This window comes from Oncorhynchus mykiss, chromosome 3, assembly GCF_057628025.1.
Source record: "Oncorhynchus mykiss isolate SJ-2025 chromosome 3, ASM5762802v1, whole genome shotgun sequence".
NCBI lineage: Eukaryota > Metazoa > Chordata > Actinopteri > Salmoniformes > Salmonidae > Oncorhynchus > Oncorhynchus mykiss.
In genome coordinates, this window is record NC_143024.1 from 19,467,501 (window position 1) to 19,485,618 (window position 18,118).

At 43.1% G+C, this 18,118-nt stretch overlaps 3 protein-coding genes across 4 annotated transcripts in view; 2 read left to right on the plus strand and 1 right to left on the minus strand.

Moving 5' to 3' along the window:
- LOC110520794 (tripartite motif-containing protein 46) overlaps positions 1-6,696 on the minus strand; it is a 28,887-nt gene extending 22,191 nt beyond the window's left edge. The window contains exons 1-2 of the mRNA XM_090230560.1: positions 6,637-6,696; positions 4,153-4,411 (exon numbers count right to left, since the gene is read on the minus strand). Coding sequence (XP_090086686.1) covers positions 4,153-4,411; positions 6,637-6,696 — 319 coding nt within the window. The remainder of the gene's footprint in view (positions 1-4,152; positions 4,412-6,636) is intronic.
- Positions 6,697-8,660: 1,964 nt separating this feature from the next.
- LOC110520877 (transmembrane protein 107) lies at positions 8,661-12,913 on the plus strand. Of its 2 annotated transcripts, none has more exons than XM_021598322.3 (6): positions 8,661-8,772; positions 9,025-9,150; positions 9,369-9,436; positions 11,228-11,328; positions 11,774-11,870; positions 12,168-12,913. In XM_021598322.3, the coding sequence occupies exons 2-6, from the start codon at positions 9,064-9,066 to the stop codon at positions 12,235-12,237; spliced, it is 423 nt and encodes a 140-aa protein (XP_021453997.2). In that variant the 5' UTR covers positions 8,661-8,772; positions 9,025-9,063; the 3' UTR covers positions 12,238-12,913. The 2 variants fall into 2 exon arrangements, with proteins under 2 accessions (XP_021453997.2, XP_021453996.2); XM_021598321.3 differs by lacking the exon at positions 11,774-11,870 and adding an exon at positions 11,942-12,038.
- Positions 12,914-13,002: 89 nt separating this feature from the next.
- krtcap2 (keratinocyte associated protein 2) lies at positions 13,003-17,422 on the plus strand. The gene is made up of 5 exons (XM_021598324.3): positions 13,003-13,164; positions 13,687-13,841; positions 15,278-15,341; positions 15,510-15,576; positions 16,516-17,422. The coding sequence occupies exons 1-5, from the start codon at positions 13,161-13,163 to the stop codon at positions 16,634-16,636; spliced, it is 411 nt and encodes a 136-aa protein (XP_021453999.1). The 5' UTR covers positions 13,003-13,160; the 3' UTR covers positions 16,637-17,422.
- The last annotated feature ends 696 nt before the right edge of the window (positions 17,423-18,118 follow it).

Below are 18,118 nucleotides of genomic sequence, written 5' to 3' on the forward strand. Positions count from 1 at the left end.
TATGTCATCCCATCTGTTTAGCACTTAGTGGGACTATTATTTGTTTTTCAACAGGACAATGACCCAACACACCTCCAGGCTGTGTAAGGCCTATTTGACCAAGAAGGAGAGAGATGGAGTGCTGTATCAGATGACCTGGCCTCCACAATCACCTGACCTCAACCCAATTGAGACGGTTCTGGATGAGTTGGACCGCAGAGTGAAGGAAAAGCAGCAAACAAGTGCTCAGCATATGTGGGAACTCCTTCTAGACTGTTGGGAAAGCATTCCGGGTGAGGCTGGTTGAGAGATAGCCAAGAGTGTGCAAAGCTGTCATCAAGGCAAAGGGTGGCTACTATGAAGAATCTCAAATCTCAAATATATTTTGATTTGTTTAACACTTTTTTGGTTACTGCATGATTCATCATGACTGGTTGCATCACTGCCTGGTATGGCAACTGCTCAGCCTCCGACTACAAGGCGTTACAGAGGGTAGTGCATACGGCCCAGTACATGACTGGGGCCAAGCTTCCTGCCATCCAGGACCTATATACCAGGAGTTGTCAGAGGAAGTCCCTAAAAACTGTCAAAGACTCCAGCCACTCTAGTCATAGACTGTTCTCTCTGCTACCGCACGGCAAGTGGTACCAGAGCGCCAAGTCTAGGTCCAAAATGCTTCTTAACAGCTTCTACCCCCAAGCCATAAGACTCCTGAACAGCTAATCAAAGGGCTACCCAGACCCCTCTTTTACACTGCTGCTTCTCTCTGTTTATAGTCTATGCATAGTCACTTTAACTCTACCTACATGTACATATTACCTCAGTTACCTCGACTAACTGGTGCCCCCACACATTGACTCTGTACCGGTACCCCCTGTGTATAGCCTTGCTTGTTATTTTACTGCTGCTCTTTAATTATTTGTTCCTTTAATTTTCTATTTTCTATTTTTTACTTGTCTATTTTTTACATAACACTTATTTTCATTTGTTTTCTTAACTTCTTAAAGCATGGTTGGTTAAGGGCTTGTAAGTAAGCATTTCATTCTAAGGTCTAAAGGCTGTTGTATTCGGCACGTGACAAATAAATTGGATTCGATTTGATTCCATATGTGTTATTTCATAGTTTTGATGTATTCACTATTATTCTACAATGTAGAAAATAGTAAAAATTAAGAAAAACCCTTGAATGAGTAGGTGTGTCCAGACCTTTGACTGGTACTGTAAATACACTACTGTTCAAAGGCTTGGGGTCACTGAAAAATGGCCTTGTTATATAAAGAAAAGCACATGTTTTGTCCATTAAAATAACATCTAATTGATCAGAAATACAGTGTAAATAACTATTGTAGCTGGAAATGACTGATTTTTTTAATGGAATATCTACATAGGCGTACAGAGGTCCATTATCAGCAACCATCACTCAAATCAAATCAAATCAAATGTTATTGGTCACATACACATGGTTAGCAGATGTTAATGCGAGTGTAGCGAAATGCTTGTGCTTCTAGTTCTGACAATGCAGTAATAACCAACAAGTAATCTAGCTAACAATTCCAAAACTACTACCTTATAGACACAAGTGTAAGGGGATAAAGAATATGTACATAAGGATATATGAATGAGTGATGGTACAGAGCGGCATAGGCAAGATGCAGTAGATGGTATTGAGTACAGTATGTACATATGAGATGAGTATGTAAACAAAGTGGCATAGTTAAAGTGGCTAGTGATACATGTATTACATAAAGATGCAGTAGATGATATAGAGTACAGTATATACATATACATATGAGATGAATAATGTAGGGTATGTAAACATTATATTAGGTAGCATTGTTTAAAGTGGCTAGTGATATATTTTACATCATTTCCCATCAATTCCCATTATTAAAGTGGCTGGAGTTGAGTCAGTGTCAGTGTGTTGGCAGCAGCCACTCAGTGTTAGTGGTGGCTGTTTAACAGTCTGATGGCCTTGAGATAGAAGCTGTTTTTCAGTCTCTCGGTCCCAGCTTTGATGCACCTGTACTGACCTCGCCTTCTGGATGATAGCGGAGTGAACAGGCAGTGGCTCGGGTGGTTGTTGTCCTTGATGATCTTTATGGCCTTCCTGTGACATCGGGTGGTGTAGGTGTCCTGGAGGGCAGGTAGTTTGCCCCCGGTGATGCGTTGTGCAGACCTCACTACCCTCTGGAGAGCCTTACGGTGGTGGGCGGAGCAGTTGCCATACCAGGCGGTGATACAGCCCGACAGGATGCTCTCGATTGTGCATCTGTAGAAGTTTGTGAGTGCTTTAGGTGACAAGCCGAATTTCTTCAGCCTCCTGAGGTTGAAGAGGCGCTGCTGCGCCTTCTCCACGATGCTGTCTGTGTGGGTGGACCAATTCAGTTTGTCTGTGATGTGTACGCCGAGGAACTTAAAACTTACTACCCTCTCCACTACTGTTCCATCGATGTGGATAGGGGGGTGTTCCCTATGCTGTTTCCTGAAGTCCACAATCATCTCCTTAGTTTTGTTGACGTTGAGTGTGAGGTTATTTTCCTGACACCACACTCCGAGGGCCCTCACCTCCTCCCTGTAGGCCGTCTCGTCGTTGTTGGTAATCAAGCCTACCGCTGTTGTGTGCAAACTTGATGATTGAGTTGGAGGCGTGCGTGGCCACGCAGTCGTGGGTGAACAGGGAGTACAGGAGAGGGCTCAGAACGCACCCTTGTGGGGCCCCAGTGTTGAGGATCAGCGGGGTGGAAATGTTGTTGCCTACCCTCACCACCTGGGGGCGGCCCGTCAGGAAGTCCAGTACCCAGTTGCACAGGGCGGGGTCGAGACCTAGGGTCTCGAGCTTGATGACGAGCTTGGAGGGCACTATGGTGTTAAATGCCGAGCTGTAGTCGATGAACAGCATTCTCACATAGGTATTCCTCTTGTCCAGATGGGTTAGGGCAGTGTGCAGTGTGGTTGAGATTGCATCGTCTGTGGACCTATTTGGGCGGTAAGCAAATTTGAGTGGTTCTAGGGTGTCAGGTAGGGTGGAGGTGATATGGTCCTTGACTAGTCTCTCAAAGCACTTCATGATGACGGAAGTGAGTGCTACGGGGCGGTAGTCATTTAGCTCAGTTACCTTAGCTCTTTTGGGAACATGAACAATGGTGGCCCTCTTGAAGCATGTGGGAACAACAGACTGGGATAGGGATTGATTGAATATGTCCGTAAACACACCAGCCAGCTAGTCTGCGCATGCTCTGAGGGCGCGGCTGGGGATGCCGTCTGGGCCTGCAGCCTTGCGAGGGTTGACACGTTTAAATGTTTTCCTCACGTCGGCTGCAGTGAAGGAGAGTCCGCATGTTTTAGTTGCGGGCCGTGTCAGTGGCACTGTATTGTCCTCAAAGCGGGCAAAAAAGTTATTTAGTCTGCCTGGGAGCAAGACATCCTGGTCCGTGACGGGGCTGGTTTTCTTGTTGTAATCCGTGATTGACTGTAGACCCTGCCACATACCTCTTGTGTCTGAGCCGTTGAATTGCGATTCTACTTTGTCTCTATACTGACGCTTAGCTTGTTTGATTGCCTTGCGGAGGGAATAATTACACTGTTTGTATTCGGTCATGTTTCCGGTCACCTTGCCCTGATTAAAAGCAGTGGTTCGGGCTTTCAACGTGCCATTGGAACACTCCTGTGTTCCAATGGCACGTTGTGTTAGCTAATCCAAGTTTGTCCTTTTAAAAGGCTAATTGATCATTAGAAAACCCTTTTGCAATTGTGTTAGCACAGCTGAAAACTGTTGTCCTGATTAAAGAGGCAATAAAACTGGCATTCTTTAGACTAGTTGAGTATCTGGAGCATCAGCATTTGTGGGTTCGATTACAGGTTCAAAATGGCCAGAAACAAAACCCTTTCTTCTGAAACTTCTGAAACAACATTAACAATGTCTACACTGTATTTCTGATCTCTTTCTCTCTCTTTTTTTTAAATGTGCTTTTCTTTCAAAAACAAGGACATTTCTAAGTGACCCAAAAACTTTGGAATGGTAGTGTGTGTATTTATATATGGCTCTGGTATGAACCATCTTCACTGACCAGTAAAACAAAGTCAGATGCTGATCTGATGATGATGTCACTCTCATCTGCAGGCACTGGCACACAAGTGAGATCGACATCAGCATTCACACACACACTAACCCACCTGGTCTGAGGACGCGGTCCAGGCGGTCGGTGGTCTTGGGCGGGGGCCTGCGTGCCCCGCGCGGGGAGCGTGTGTTGGGGGAGGCAGCCGGGGAGTTGGGCTCTGGGGGGAGGTCTGGGGCAGGGTATCCTCTCTGGATTAACACCTCAGCAGCACACAGCAGACACACACTGTGCTGGCACGGCAGGATGATGGGCTGCTTCACCATCTCAGTACACACCGGGCAATGCAGCTCCCGCTCCATACTCTTCATGTTAGACTGGAGGACGAGAGAGGGAGGAAGGGGATAAGGGTTTGGAGATAGTAGAGAGACGGGGAGAGGAGTTAGAGGAGCAGGGAGGGGGGATAAGGGGTTGGAGATAGTAGAGAGACGGGGAGAGGAGTTAGAGGAGCAGGGAGGGGGGATAAGGGGTTGGAGATAGTAGAGAGACGGGGAGAGGAGTTAGAGGAGCAGGGAAGGGGGATAAGGGGTTGGAGATAGTAGAGAGACGGGGAGAGGAGTTAGAGGAGCAGGGAGGGGGGATAAGGGGTTGAAGATAGTAGAGAGATGGGGAGAGGAGTTAGAGGAGCAGGGAGGGGATAAGGGGTTGGAGATAGTAGAGAGATGGGGAGAGGAGTTAGAGGAGCAGGGAGGGGGGATAAGGGGTTGGAGATAGTGGAGAGGAGTTAGAGGAGCAGGGAGGGGGGATAAGGGGTTGGAGATAGTAGAGAGACGGGGAGAGGAGTTAGAGGAGCAGGGAGGGGGGATAAGGGGTTGGAGATAGTAGAGAGATGGGGAGAGGAGTTAGAGGAGCAGGGAGGGGGGATAAGGGGTTGGAGATAGTAGAGAGATGGGGAGAGGAGTTAGAGGAGCAGGGAGGGGGGATAAGGGGTTGGAGATAGTAGAGAGATGGGAAGAGGAGTTAGAGGAGCAGGGAGGGGGGATAAGGGGTTGGAGATAGTAGAGAGATGGGGAGAGGAGTTAGAGGAGCAGGGAGGGGGGATAAGGGGTTGGAGATAGTAGAGAGACGGGGAGAGGAGTTAGAGGAGCAGTGAAGCAAATAAAGAGTGAGTGAGCAGGGCAGAGGGTGTGATGGGAAAGGGGAGGAAGTGAAAACAGGAGTGAGAATGAGGCAGAGGAATAACTTAACTGCTCTAAATAGAGGAGAGAGAGAGAATGAGAGAGAGTGAGATAGAAACAGCATCTTACATTATTGAACCATTCCTGGTTTAGAATTTATTTTGGACACATGAAAGGAGAAAGCAGGTGTGTGTGTGTATAAATACCCAGGCCAGGGCTGACTAAGGCGCTACAGCCAGTCTCCTTAAATATGAGTCTAATCACTTCATTCCAGCTCTGTCTGGCCAACAGCATGATGTAAACCCAGTATAGAGGAGTAATAGATCCCTCTATCTATAGCTCTGTTGTAGGACTAGTTGCTTGATTCTAACCTTCCTCAGTTCAGTTAATACAAGCCACCATGATGGTGAGGAGATTCATTTTATGGGAACAATTAATTACATTAAATTGGATTTCAATGCACAAAATAGGTTATATTACCGGTCAAGTCCTAGCCGACTTCCCTAGGCCGGCTATGGAAATTCATGATGGGCCAAGGCTACTGGCTACCGGGAAAATAGCATTCACATCGATTAGGCTTCGATTAGAATGACTACACCTCTCTCTCTCCTCTATCAATATTTTTTATTTCCCTGGCTCGGCCAGAATAGTCGGTGTCGGTGGGTCCTCTCTGCGCCCAGGGGGGTTCTGCACCTATGATGCGCGAGAGCCAAGACCGCCGCCGCGTGCTGGCGCTCCCTGAATCCCGTTTCTATGGCGACAAACATCATCCGTTCCCTGCTCACGGTGTTGCGAGATTGCAAATCATATCATCGGGCCCATTGTTTTTTTGTCTGTGCATGCTGGGGTACACATTCGACCGATAGGCTTCAAACATATATATATTGGCTATCCATTTAATCCCCCTTTCACCTTTTACCTCATAGCTAGGTGTGTCAATAACCAGCCGATAGTGACCAGCCGCTGGCGTCAAGCCAAAGTGTTGGAGCCAAATGCCACCCATTTCTAATGTATAGCTCAGACTTATTAATGAATGTCTGGTTCAATTTTAGTCAATCTAATAACAAAAGCAGACCATTTCACATTGAAGAAAAATATAGCCTAAGAATTATGTATGATGGAAGATGAAATGTTGATGCCAAAACGGATGTGAAGGCCTCTATATCTTATATAGGCTGGCCTACGTGGCGTGCTGAAAACATAGTTTAACTAAAAACATTATGCAATATTAATAACATTATATATATATATAGCTTAGCTGAGGAATTTCTCTCTGAACGGCCAACTGAAATACAGGTAACCAAACCACATCTGTTTGCTATAATTCCTAGGTCTGGTGGCCTACAGAATAACAAAATAGGCTCCAGTCTCCATATCACATTTATGGTAAACAAATAGGTCTAATTAATCATCACCACACTTACGCTGATTTGGACGAGTGCGTCCATCATAGACGTAAACGCCTGTAGTTCTGCTTCAGCCATCCTTTAGGATAAAACGCGGTGTTGATGCGAATATAGACTGGTCTGTCAAATTCACAATCGTAGCCTAGGCCTAGTAATATACTCAAATATGTTGTCCTAGGGTGAATAAAGCAAATGTTAAAAGCTTGGTCAATCAACCATATGTAGCCTAGGTATAGGTTATCGCATATTAGTCTGACCGGATGTATATGGTCTGGAGTGCGCAGCGTTGATTTCTGTCCCTTTCCACTGGGCTCGCGCTGATAAGATGATGTTCAATAGTGGAGGATAGAGCATGCGTGGTGATTTCTGCTGAGTGAAACAGGTTCAAGTGCTCTCTCTCTCGCTCTATCTGTGTGTGTGTGTGTGTGCGTGTGCAGTGGCGGTTCTGGCTCCTATGGCTCCCTGGGCGACCCCCCCTCAGCGCCCCACCTTCTCCACCCCACCCAAAAAAGCACCATTCTGCACTAACTGTAATTTTTATTCTGACATTTGGAACAACACAAATAAATAAACATAACATTTAAAACTATAGAAATATAAAAATATATATTAACAAATAAGACTCATAAATAACAAAAATAAGTTACAAAGACAAATAGAAACAAATTTGGGTTGATTTGTCACTGGAGCATCAATACATTACCCATCCCCTAACACTGTCAACCAATAGTCAAGACTAAACCAATTCACCTTGGTGATGTGCAGACTGCTTGTATTTTATTCTTAACAATTTCGCACAAACAAGAAAAAAATGCAACGATATGTCTGTGAAACTATATATTATTCACTGTATTGTGAATGAATTGTGGTTTATTTGGTAGCATTTCGTAGTGTGACTTATTTTACTAATTGCATTTGTACTGTACAAAGCTAGAGGTGCGCTATTTGATAGATTCCCCCACTCCCCCTACCTCGGGCTTCCAGTGGGGAGACCTGAGGTCAACCTACCCCCCTCTCCCCATCTCATACTACTGAGTGTGAGGCCTTCCCAGGCAGTAGCCTGCCTAGCTCACAAACTACAATCAGGGCGCCTACTCCGACAAGGTTAATTGACCCACAGTGTGACATGATATCATTGACGTGACGTGCAAATGAGCGACAGAAAACTGATCGCGGAAATGCCACCATTCCAATTTTTTTTGTGCGGGCGCCCCGTGCCGCCCTTGGCAAGATGCCATGTCGCGTGTGTGTGTGTGCGTGCGCGCGTACGTGTGTGTGCGTGCATGCGTGCGTGCGTGTGTGTGTGTGTGTGTGTGTGTGTGTGTGTGTGTGTGTGTGTGTGTGTGTGTGTGTGTGTGTGTGTGTGTTTCTCACTGTGTAGGCCTATACACGTAATCATTCTGAATATTTTGGGCAGAATTGGTTTGAAATGTAATTGTCACAAAAATGAATGACATTATTTTACTGCCACTGCATGTCTGGTGAAAACAGAACACTGATATTGATGCATGCATTGCATATGACCATACCTACATGACAATTGTTTCACTTTAATAATGTTTACATACTGCTTTACTCGTCTCGTATACTGTACTCTATCCTACTGTATTTTAGTCAACGCCACTCCGACATTGCTCATCCTAATATTTATATATTTCTTAATTCCATTCTTTTACTTTTAGATTTGTGTTTATTGTTGTGAATTGTTAGAAACTACTGCACTGTTGGAGCTAGGAACACAAGCATTTCGCTACACCCGCAATAACATCTGCAAAATATGTCTATGTGACCAATACGTTTTGATTTTATTCTTGCCACTAGATGGCGACGTGAGATTATAAAACGCTACTAGAATGAATGACGCGTTCACGAAGAAGCGTTCCTCATCCTCAACTGGTCTGTTTCCGTCCTAAATCGTTAACGAAACCTTACGTTCTTGAATGCACCCCAGATTTAAGTTGTTGTAGCAACGAGCTAAGCCATGCCTGCAGCTGAAGCGTCTGTTGTTTCTAGTCCTAGACACAGTTGTTTCAATTACTGGTAAATGTATCATCAAATGTGGCTAGTTTTTGGCTCCAAATACTGACTAACGAGTTGAACAACGTCGTATGTCCTGTATTGGGTACATTAGCTAGCTAAGTTAGCACTATCAAGGTGAGTGTGCGGATAAATTAGCTTATACATTTGCTAATAGTAACGTTACTTAGTCTACACATTGTATATAAAGTGCTGTTCACATTAATTTGAGTAGTCTTAACGTTACCGTTAGTAGTCTAGCTAACATTTATAGCCTATATTGTATTGTATTGTAGCAGGCTCAAGTCAACACACGGATTTTGTTTCTATTGGCAATATTAACATTAACGTTACTTGTCAACGTTTGCCTATTCCGCCTCTTTATTCTAGGTACCATAGTACCCATAAAGGCACATCTTTGCTGGGGCAATGTCTGCAGTCAGCAGCCTGGTCCCGGCACGATTCCTGACTCTCACTGCTCACCTCGTCATCGTCATCACCATTTTCTGGTCACGGGTATGTTCTGAGTACTGGCAAGGTTCTGGACAAACCATATCCTCTGTCACATGTGTGTGACATGTCTCATGTCTGTATCTGGCATCTAGAAGACACCAGTTGTTGTTCACAACATCATCAACAGGCTCTTCTATAATATATTGTGTTTCAACCGTGCTTGGAATCTAGTGATACTGCGTAGATCTATCTCTGAAGTAATCATACTCATTGGCCCACAGGAGAACAATGTTGAAGCTTGCCTGCCTTTGGATTTCACACAGGACCAATATGACAAGGAGGACACCAAGTAAGCATCTTTCACCCAGGACAGGACTCCTAACCCTACACACACACACAGTCTATCCAAAAAAAAAAAAATATATATATATATATATACAGTGCCTTGCGAAAGTATTCGGCCCCCTTGAACTTTGCGACCTTTTGCCACATTTCAGGCTTCAAACATAAAGATATAAAACTGTATTTTTTTGTGAAGAATCAACAACAAGTGGGACACAATCATGAAGTGGAACGACATTTATTGGATATTTCAAACTTTTTTAACAAATCAAAAACTGAAAAATTGGGCGTGCAAAATTATTCAGCCCCTTTACTTTCAGTGCAGCAAACTCTCTCCAGAAGTTCAGTGAGGATCTCTGAATGATCCAATGTTGACCTAAATGACTAATGATGATAAATACAATCCACCTGTGTGTAATCAAGTCTCCGTATAAATGCACCTGCACTGTGATAGTCTCAGAGGTCCGTTAAAAGCGCAGAGAGCATCATGAAGAACAAGGAACACACCAGGCAGGTCCGAGATACTGTTGTGAAGAAGTTTAAAGCCGGATTTGGATACAAAAAGATTTCCCAAGCTTTAAACATCCCAAGGAGCACTGTGCAAGCGATAATATTGAAATGGAAGGAGTATCAGACCACTGCAAATCTACCAAGACCTGTCCGTCCCTCTAAACTTTCAGCTCATACAAGGAGAAGACTGATCAGAGATGCAGCCAAGAGGCCCATGATCACTCTGGATGAACTGCAGAGATCTACAGCTGAGGTGGGAGACTCTGTCCATAGGACAACAATCAGTCGTAATTGCACAAATCTGGCCTTTATGGAAGAGTGGCAAGAAGAAAGCCATTTCTTAAAGATATCCATAAAAAGTGTTGTTTAAAGTTTGCCACAAGCCACCTGGGAGACACACCAAACATGTGGAAGAAGGTGCTCTGGTCAGATGAAACCAAAATTGAACTTTTTGGCAACAATGCAAAACGTTATGTTTGGCGTAAAAGCAACACAGCTGAACACACCATCCCCACTGTCAAACATGGTGGTGGCAGCATCATGGTTTGGGCCTGCTTTTCTTCAGCAGGGACAGGGAAGATGGTTAAAATTGATGGGAAGATGGATGGAGCCAAATACAGGACCATTCTGGAAGAAAACCTGATGGAGTCTGCAAAAGACCTGAGACTGGGACGGAGATTTATCTTCCAACAAGAAAATGATCCAAAACATAAAGCAAAATCTACAATGGAATGGTTCAAAAATAAACATATCCAGGTGTTAGAATGGCCAAGTCAAAGTCCAGACCTGAATCCAATCGAGAATCTATGGAAAGAACTGAAAACTGCTGTTCACAAATGCTCTCCATCCAACCTCACTGAGCTTGAGCTGTTTTGCAAGGAGGAATGGGAAAACATTTCAGTCTCTCGATGTGCAAAACTGATAGAGACATACCCCAAGCGACTTACAGCTGTAATCGCAGCAAAAGGTGGCGCTACAAAGTATTAACTTAAGGGGGCTGAATAATTTTGCACGCCCAATTTTTCAGTTTTTGATTTGTTAAAAAAGTTTGAAATATCCAATAAATGTCATTCCACTTGATGATTGTGTCCCACTTGTTGATTCTTCACAAAAAAATACAGTTTTATATCTTTATGTTTGAAGCCTGAAATGTGGCAAAAGGTCGCAAAGTTCAAGGGGGCCGAATACTTTCGCAAGGCACTGTATATATATATATATATATATATATATATATATATATATATATATCTCTTTCTCTCCTCTCTATCTTTCTGTCACTCTCTTCTAGGTTGGTGGTAGCGTTGTCAGTCACCATGGGTCTGTTTGCTATAGAGCTGGCTGGCTTCTTCTCTGGTGTGTCTATGTTCAACTGCACCCAGGGCCTCCTCTGTATCCTTTACATGTTCTCAAAACTCTTCCACAAAACCCTGTACATATTCAAAGTACACATAATGCATAGTACAGCAGTGGTCACCAGTCCTAGTCCTGGAGAACTACAGTTTGCTTTCGTTCTTGCACAGTACTAATTTTGTGTTGCCAGTCACATCAACAAGGAGGCTACTCAAGGTCTTGATGTTTTGTTGAGTAGCTGAGTGTTGGTGCTGGGCAAGAATGAAAGCCTGCACAGTGTGACTCTCTAGGAATAGTGAAGAACATGGAAGGGAATTGATAGATGTAAGCAATATGCAGGAAGTTATACTCTTCTTTCAGATCAGCAAGGGGACGTTAATATGGATATAAGGTTGAGGAAGTCATCTTTTTATTGGTTTGGTTAAGATTCCCTGACTCAGGACTCCCTCCCCATACACCATCCATCTCTCCATCCACACACTAGCGACTGCAGCCCATGCCAGTGCCTCTGTGGCTTTGCTGTTCTTTCTGTTTGAACAATGGGCATGTGAAATATACTGGTGGATCCTTGCTTTCTGCAGGTTAGTGTGTGTGTGTGTGTGTGTGTGCTTCTCCTCAGAAGTTTTGTTTCCCTGACTGACGTCTCCTCCAGCGTTGGCTGTCCACTGCAGCGCGTCCGTCTCCCTGTCTTTCTTTGTCTTCCAGAGATGGGAGTGTTGGACATACTGGGTTATTTTTGCCTTCTGCAGGTTTGTGTGTGTGACAGACTGACAGACAGACATCGTGTGTGTGTGTGTCCTGGAGTTATTTGGGTCATTTTTGCCTCGTGCAGGTTGATGCTTTGCTTATAATGCTGCCATCCTCTCTATCTCCCGTAGTGTTCTCCCTGCATTTGTGGAGATCCTACTCTTCATCGCAGTGTTCGGACTGAAGAAGAAGCCACTATAACCGAGAGCAGTGTTTCACATCAATGTTCATCCTTCCCAGGACTTGTACACAGCTGTCCAAGTGACACATTGTGACTGTTCAATAGTGTCAAGGAGACAGAGTTGATGTTAGTGATGCTGGATGGTGATCGTAGTGATAAAGACAACAGAGCTGGTTAAGATGTGGGTGGTCTAAGCTGCAGCATCCGATACGGTGACAGCATAGGTTCGAATCTGGCCTTCTGACTTTTGACACAGCCTTTATCTATCCATCAATAGTCCGATTATTTTAATTTTAAGCTGTGGTCTGTGTTTCAGGATTGTGGACGTTGTAGATGGAAACAGAGCTACTGTATGTACCAAGGCAGAGAGGACGATTTCTAAAAACTCCAGCGTATTGATCCTAATTGCTACGCTGAATGTATAGACACAAGTAACCATCTTTCTCTTCACCATGCTAAATGGTCCTGTTAATAGGATTTTAGTACCACCTTTCTAAAACGTTTACCTAAAAAATATATGTTTTATCAAGCTGAAGCTATCCCAGTTTGTTTTTCATTTCATTGTAGAGTCACTTGTAAACCATTTCTTTTTTTTTTTTATATGCTTTTTAAATGAATCTAAAATGTGGTGATATAGGGGTGTAGCTACCATCAGATATGTCCAAAAAAATTACTATTAAAAGTATTTTACCTGTGTAATCTAGTATTTATTTCATAAACACCCCTTGAAAAATGTGTGCAGTGGGTGTGTCAGTCTTGACGCACGTTTTGCGTTGCTAGAATCTGATTGGCACTTCACGTTCGACTCCTACGTGTGCAACCTCTCATAGGTTCCGGGTAGCAAAAACGAAGTTTGTTCCTGGAGCTGCCTGTGTTTTGAAAGGATATCGAAAACGCATGATCTTCTGTGTCAAAAACGTAATTATTGATTAAATATCAAAACATGGGTAAGTTCTGCAAGGCTAACGTTACTGTTTAATTTTGATCTATGTTTGTGCGTTGAAAATAAGTATTGAGGGATAGAAAACGTAAAGGTATCTAGCTAACGATAGCTAGTTGTGTAACGGTAGACTTGCCATTCATTGCTAACTTTGTTAGTTACGTAGCTATTTTGTGCAGAATACACTTGCCAACAATGTATATTTCTTCAGTTTAACGGTAGGTAGGCTGTGTTGTCAAAATGTATGATAAAGTGTTCTTGTAGCTACCTAGTTAGGTATTTTCATTATTCGAGAGAGGGTGTTTCCACACGGAATCTTTCAAGAGTGTACACTGACGTGGCGTAAAGATTGCTGTTAGGATACAGTGAAATAGGCTAGTTATTTTATGTTTCTGTCACTCAAAGATGAAATATAAACCCAATTGTTGATATTATTATGTTAGAATAATTCAGTCCAGCTGCAGTCCCTTAGATGATTGTTCTACTACTGTCACAAACTATGTGTAATCTGCCTCTCCCCTCCCTCCAGCGGTGAACACAGGCACATCCCTGGTTCTGTCCAGTCTGTTCTCTGTGTTGGTGTTTGCTGGGATGCAGATGTTCAGCAGGCAGCTGGGCTCTACAGAGTTGCTCACCATCCTGGGAGGCTTCTTGGGCTCTGTCCTCTTCATCTGCTCCCTCACAGTATCCTCCTTGCACCAAAACACACCACAACATAGCAGCACTGCAGGCTTAGGGTTGTAAACTTGTTAGAGTAAGCTTATTGTAAAGCGAGACAGCTAAAATCTTTTGTTTATGTTCTGTGCTCCCTTGAGTTCCCAAGTGATGGAAGCAGACAGTCATTTGGTTGGTTCTATAGTCCACATGCAGTACTGTCATGGTGGCAGGGTTTATTCATATTTTTATTTCACCTTTATTTAACCAGGTAGGCTAGTTGAGAACAAGTTCTCATTTACAAGTGAGACCTGGCCAAGATAAAGCAAAGCAGTTTGACACATACAACAACACAGAGTTACACATGGAATAAACAAACATACAGTCTAATACAGTGGACAAAATGTCTATACAGTGTGTGCAAATGAGGTAAGATAAGGAAGGTAAGTCAATAAATAGGCCATGGTGGTGAGCTAATTACAATATACCAATTAAACACTGGAGTGATTAATGTGCAAGTAGAGATACTGGGGTGCAAAGGAGCAAGATAAATAAATACAGTAAGGGGATAAATAAATACAGTAAGGATCACTGAATGTCTAAAGGTCTAATAAAACCACCACATTAGGTGTTTATTTTATTTCACCTTTATTTAACCAGGTAGGCTAGTTGAGAACAAGTTCTCATTTACAACTGCGACCTGGCCAAGATAAAGCATAGCAGTGTGAGCAGACAACACAGAGTTACACATGGAGTAAACAGTAAACAAGTCAATTACACAGTAGAAAAAAAGTCTATTTACATTGTGTGCAAAGGGCATGAGGAGGTAGGCGAATAGTTACAATTTTGCAGATTAACACTGGAGTGATAAATGATCAGATGGTCATGTACAGGTAGAGATATTGGTGTGCAAAAGAGCAGAAAAGTAAATAAATAAAAACAGTATGGGGATGAGGTAGGTAAATTGAGTGGGCTATTTACCGATGGACTATGTACAGCTGCAGCGATCAGTTAGCTGCTCAGATAGCAGATGTTTAAAGTTGGTGAGAGAGATAAGTCTCCAACTTCAACGATTTTTGCAATTCGTTCCAGTCACAGGCAGCAGAGAACTGGAAGGAAAGGCGGCCAAATGAGGTGTTTGCTTTAGGGATGATCAGTGAGATACACCTGCTGGAGTGCGTGCTACGAGTGGGTGTTGCCATCGTGAATTCAGATAAGGCGGAACTTTACCTAGCATGGACTTGTAGATGACCTGGAGCCAGTGGATCTGGCGACGAATATGTAGCGAGGGCCAGCCGATTAGAGCATACAGGTCGCAGTGGTGGGTGGTATAAGGTGCTTTAGTAACAAAGCGGATGGCACTGTGATAAACTGCATCCAGTTTGCTGAGTAGAGTATTGGAAGCCATTTCAATTGTCTCTTCTCTCCCACTATGTGTTTCCCTCCTTAACCCTTTCTCCAACCAGGCCTTCAGTAACCTGGAAAACCTCATCTTCGGCAAGGGATTCCAGGTCAAGATCTTCCCAGAGAGTAAGTCTGTCTTCACAACTACAGAGTGATGCACATAATCTATTTCCTGTGTTTCACACACATTCACTGAGCCTCTTGTCATGAGTATGGGTGCATCTGAATAGTGTAGCGGTTCAGCACCCACTCGGTCCTGTTTTAACGGGTGTTCATTTCTCTCCTGTCCACCAGTCCTGGTGTGCCTGTGCCTCTCTCTGTTTGCCTCTGGGCTGGTGCACCGTGTGTGTGTCACCACATGGTAAGTACAAACTCCCAGACTACTGACAAACCTAGGCACACCACACACAGAAACTCTCTTAACAACTGAACTCAGTGATGACATGAAGGACTTATGGAATAGCAGAGAGCCTATCCAACTGACAATCTCTTAGAAAAAAATAGAAACTATTGGAACCAAGATTAAAAAATAACTGATATTGGCACAAGATGGAAGTAATGTTGGATCATAACTAACGACATTACAGTTAACAAAAATGTATGCTTAATCCAGTATAAATTCATGTATTAAATGTATTATACAAGAGACAAAATTCACAAATTCTACAGGACAACAGCAGAGATGTCTAAAGTGTAAAACTACTAATGACTCAATAATTCATGACCTTCTGGAAATGTTATAAAATCCAAAAGTTATGGGTGGAGTTGGAAAGATGGCTCAGAAGTATTACAATGTAAATTAGCTTTTAATGAGTCTGTCTGCGTATTTAAAGACATGACATATGAGGGTGCAGTGAGATACCCGATGGGTAGGACAACACTTTTCTCATCAATCATCTTTAAAAAAAAAAACATATACAACTGGAAATCAACCAATCATCTGTCGTTCACGCGATGGAAGGGTCAAATGCTTTACATCTAAAAATGGAAAGTGAGCAGGTGATGGAGAGAAACAAATGTGTGCTGTTTGAGGTCATGTGGCAGAAAGTGATGCGGGCCCTGGAGATAAGGGGGTGAGGGCTGGTGTGTCTGGGCAGGACTGATGTAGTTGATGTTTGTATGATGTCGTCGTTTGCTTGTGTTTTTGTATTGTTGATCAAATAAAATCTTTAGGAAAAAAGGAATAGTAGTGATTATGATAACAGTACTACTATTATCAATGAACTTGGGGTGAAGTTTAAGTTTTTTTTCTCAAACCATATCGTGCTGTGCTGACTGTTTCATTTTGTTCTCTCTCCAGTCTGATATTCTCTCTGTTCGCCCTCTACTACATCAACAAAGTGTCTGCTGCTCTGTACCAGGCAGCCGTTCCCACGGTAATGCCAGCCAAGGCTGCCAGCAAGGGCAAGAAAAAGAACTAAGTCACTAATACCGTCATCCAATCAGCATCCACTACAACGGCTAACCAGGCAAGGGAGAAATGGTGTAGGTTAGCCAATGACAGTGTACCCCAGTTTCCTTTTTGTAGGTCGAGCCAACCAGCATTCTTAGATATTTTCCTTGACTTCTTAACTCTATGATCACTGATCTCCAAGGACTGGACACCTCTCAGCAGTATAGATAACCTGAGACCAACCCAGCCCATCCATACACTGTTCTCAGCAGTATAGATAACCTGAGACCAACCCAGCCCATCCATACACTGTTCTCAGCAGTATAGATAACCTGAGACCAACCCAGCCCATCCATACACTGTTCTCAGCAGTATAGATAACCTGAGACCAACCCAGCCCATCCATACACTGTTCTCAGCAGTATAGATAACCTGAGACTAACCCAGCCCATCCATACACTGTTCTCAGCAGTATAGATAACCTGAGACCAACCCAGCCCATCCATACACTGTTCTCAGCAGTATAGATAACCTGAGACCTACCCAGCCCATCCATACACTGTTCTCAGCAGTATAGGAAACCTGAGACCTACCCAGCCCATCCATACACTGTTCTCAGCAGTCATGAGGCCTGGGGTGGAGGAAAGGAAGCAGTTTGGGATCTAGCCTGAATCATGTCTCTACATTCCCTACATCATCCCCATGTACTCAGCACATGCTTGTCTACAGATCCATATTTTTGATTGATGTCCTTTTTGTTTTGGTATAAAAACTTTGTTGTTAATGAATTTGTAATTAAAACCCATTGAAAATAGTGTCTGTCTCTAGATTTTTCTTGGTTTAAGCTACTTGAAACAGACAAGTCAAGGTAAGCACTGTCGCTTCAGTGCTGCTATGGGCAAAGTTCCCCTCATAGCTCCAGGTACACACACATCTGACATCCCTTTTACAGAGCAGCCATGTACTAAGATGCTTTAACTCAAAGTTGTAGCACACCAGTGTACACAATGGATTTTTGATGAAAGGAATATTATTTGAAAGTACAAACAACTTAATTTTTGGAAATGGGTCTGATGAAGATCTGATGGTCAATGTGGAATGTAGGCCAAAAAATCATAAGCGTCCAAATAATTGTTACATTATGAACTCTGACCGAACTGTCTACTCCTAACAAGATTTACCCAAATATAAATGTATCCGTCAAAAGTTTGGACACACCTAATTCAAGGCGTTTTCTTTATTTTTGCTATTTTCTACATTGTAGAATAATAGTGAAGACATCAAAACTATGAAATAACACATGGAATCATGTAGTAACCAAAAAAGTGTTAAACAAATCAAAATATGAAAAAATTGATAATTCAAAGTAGCCACCCTTTGGCTTGATGACAGCTTTGGTTACTACATGACTCCATGTGTTATTTCATGGTTTCGGTGTCTACACTATTATTCTACAATGTGGAAAATAGTACAAATAAAAACCCTGGAATGAGTACGTGTCCAGACTTTA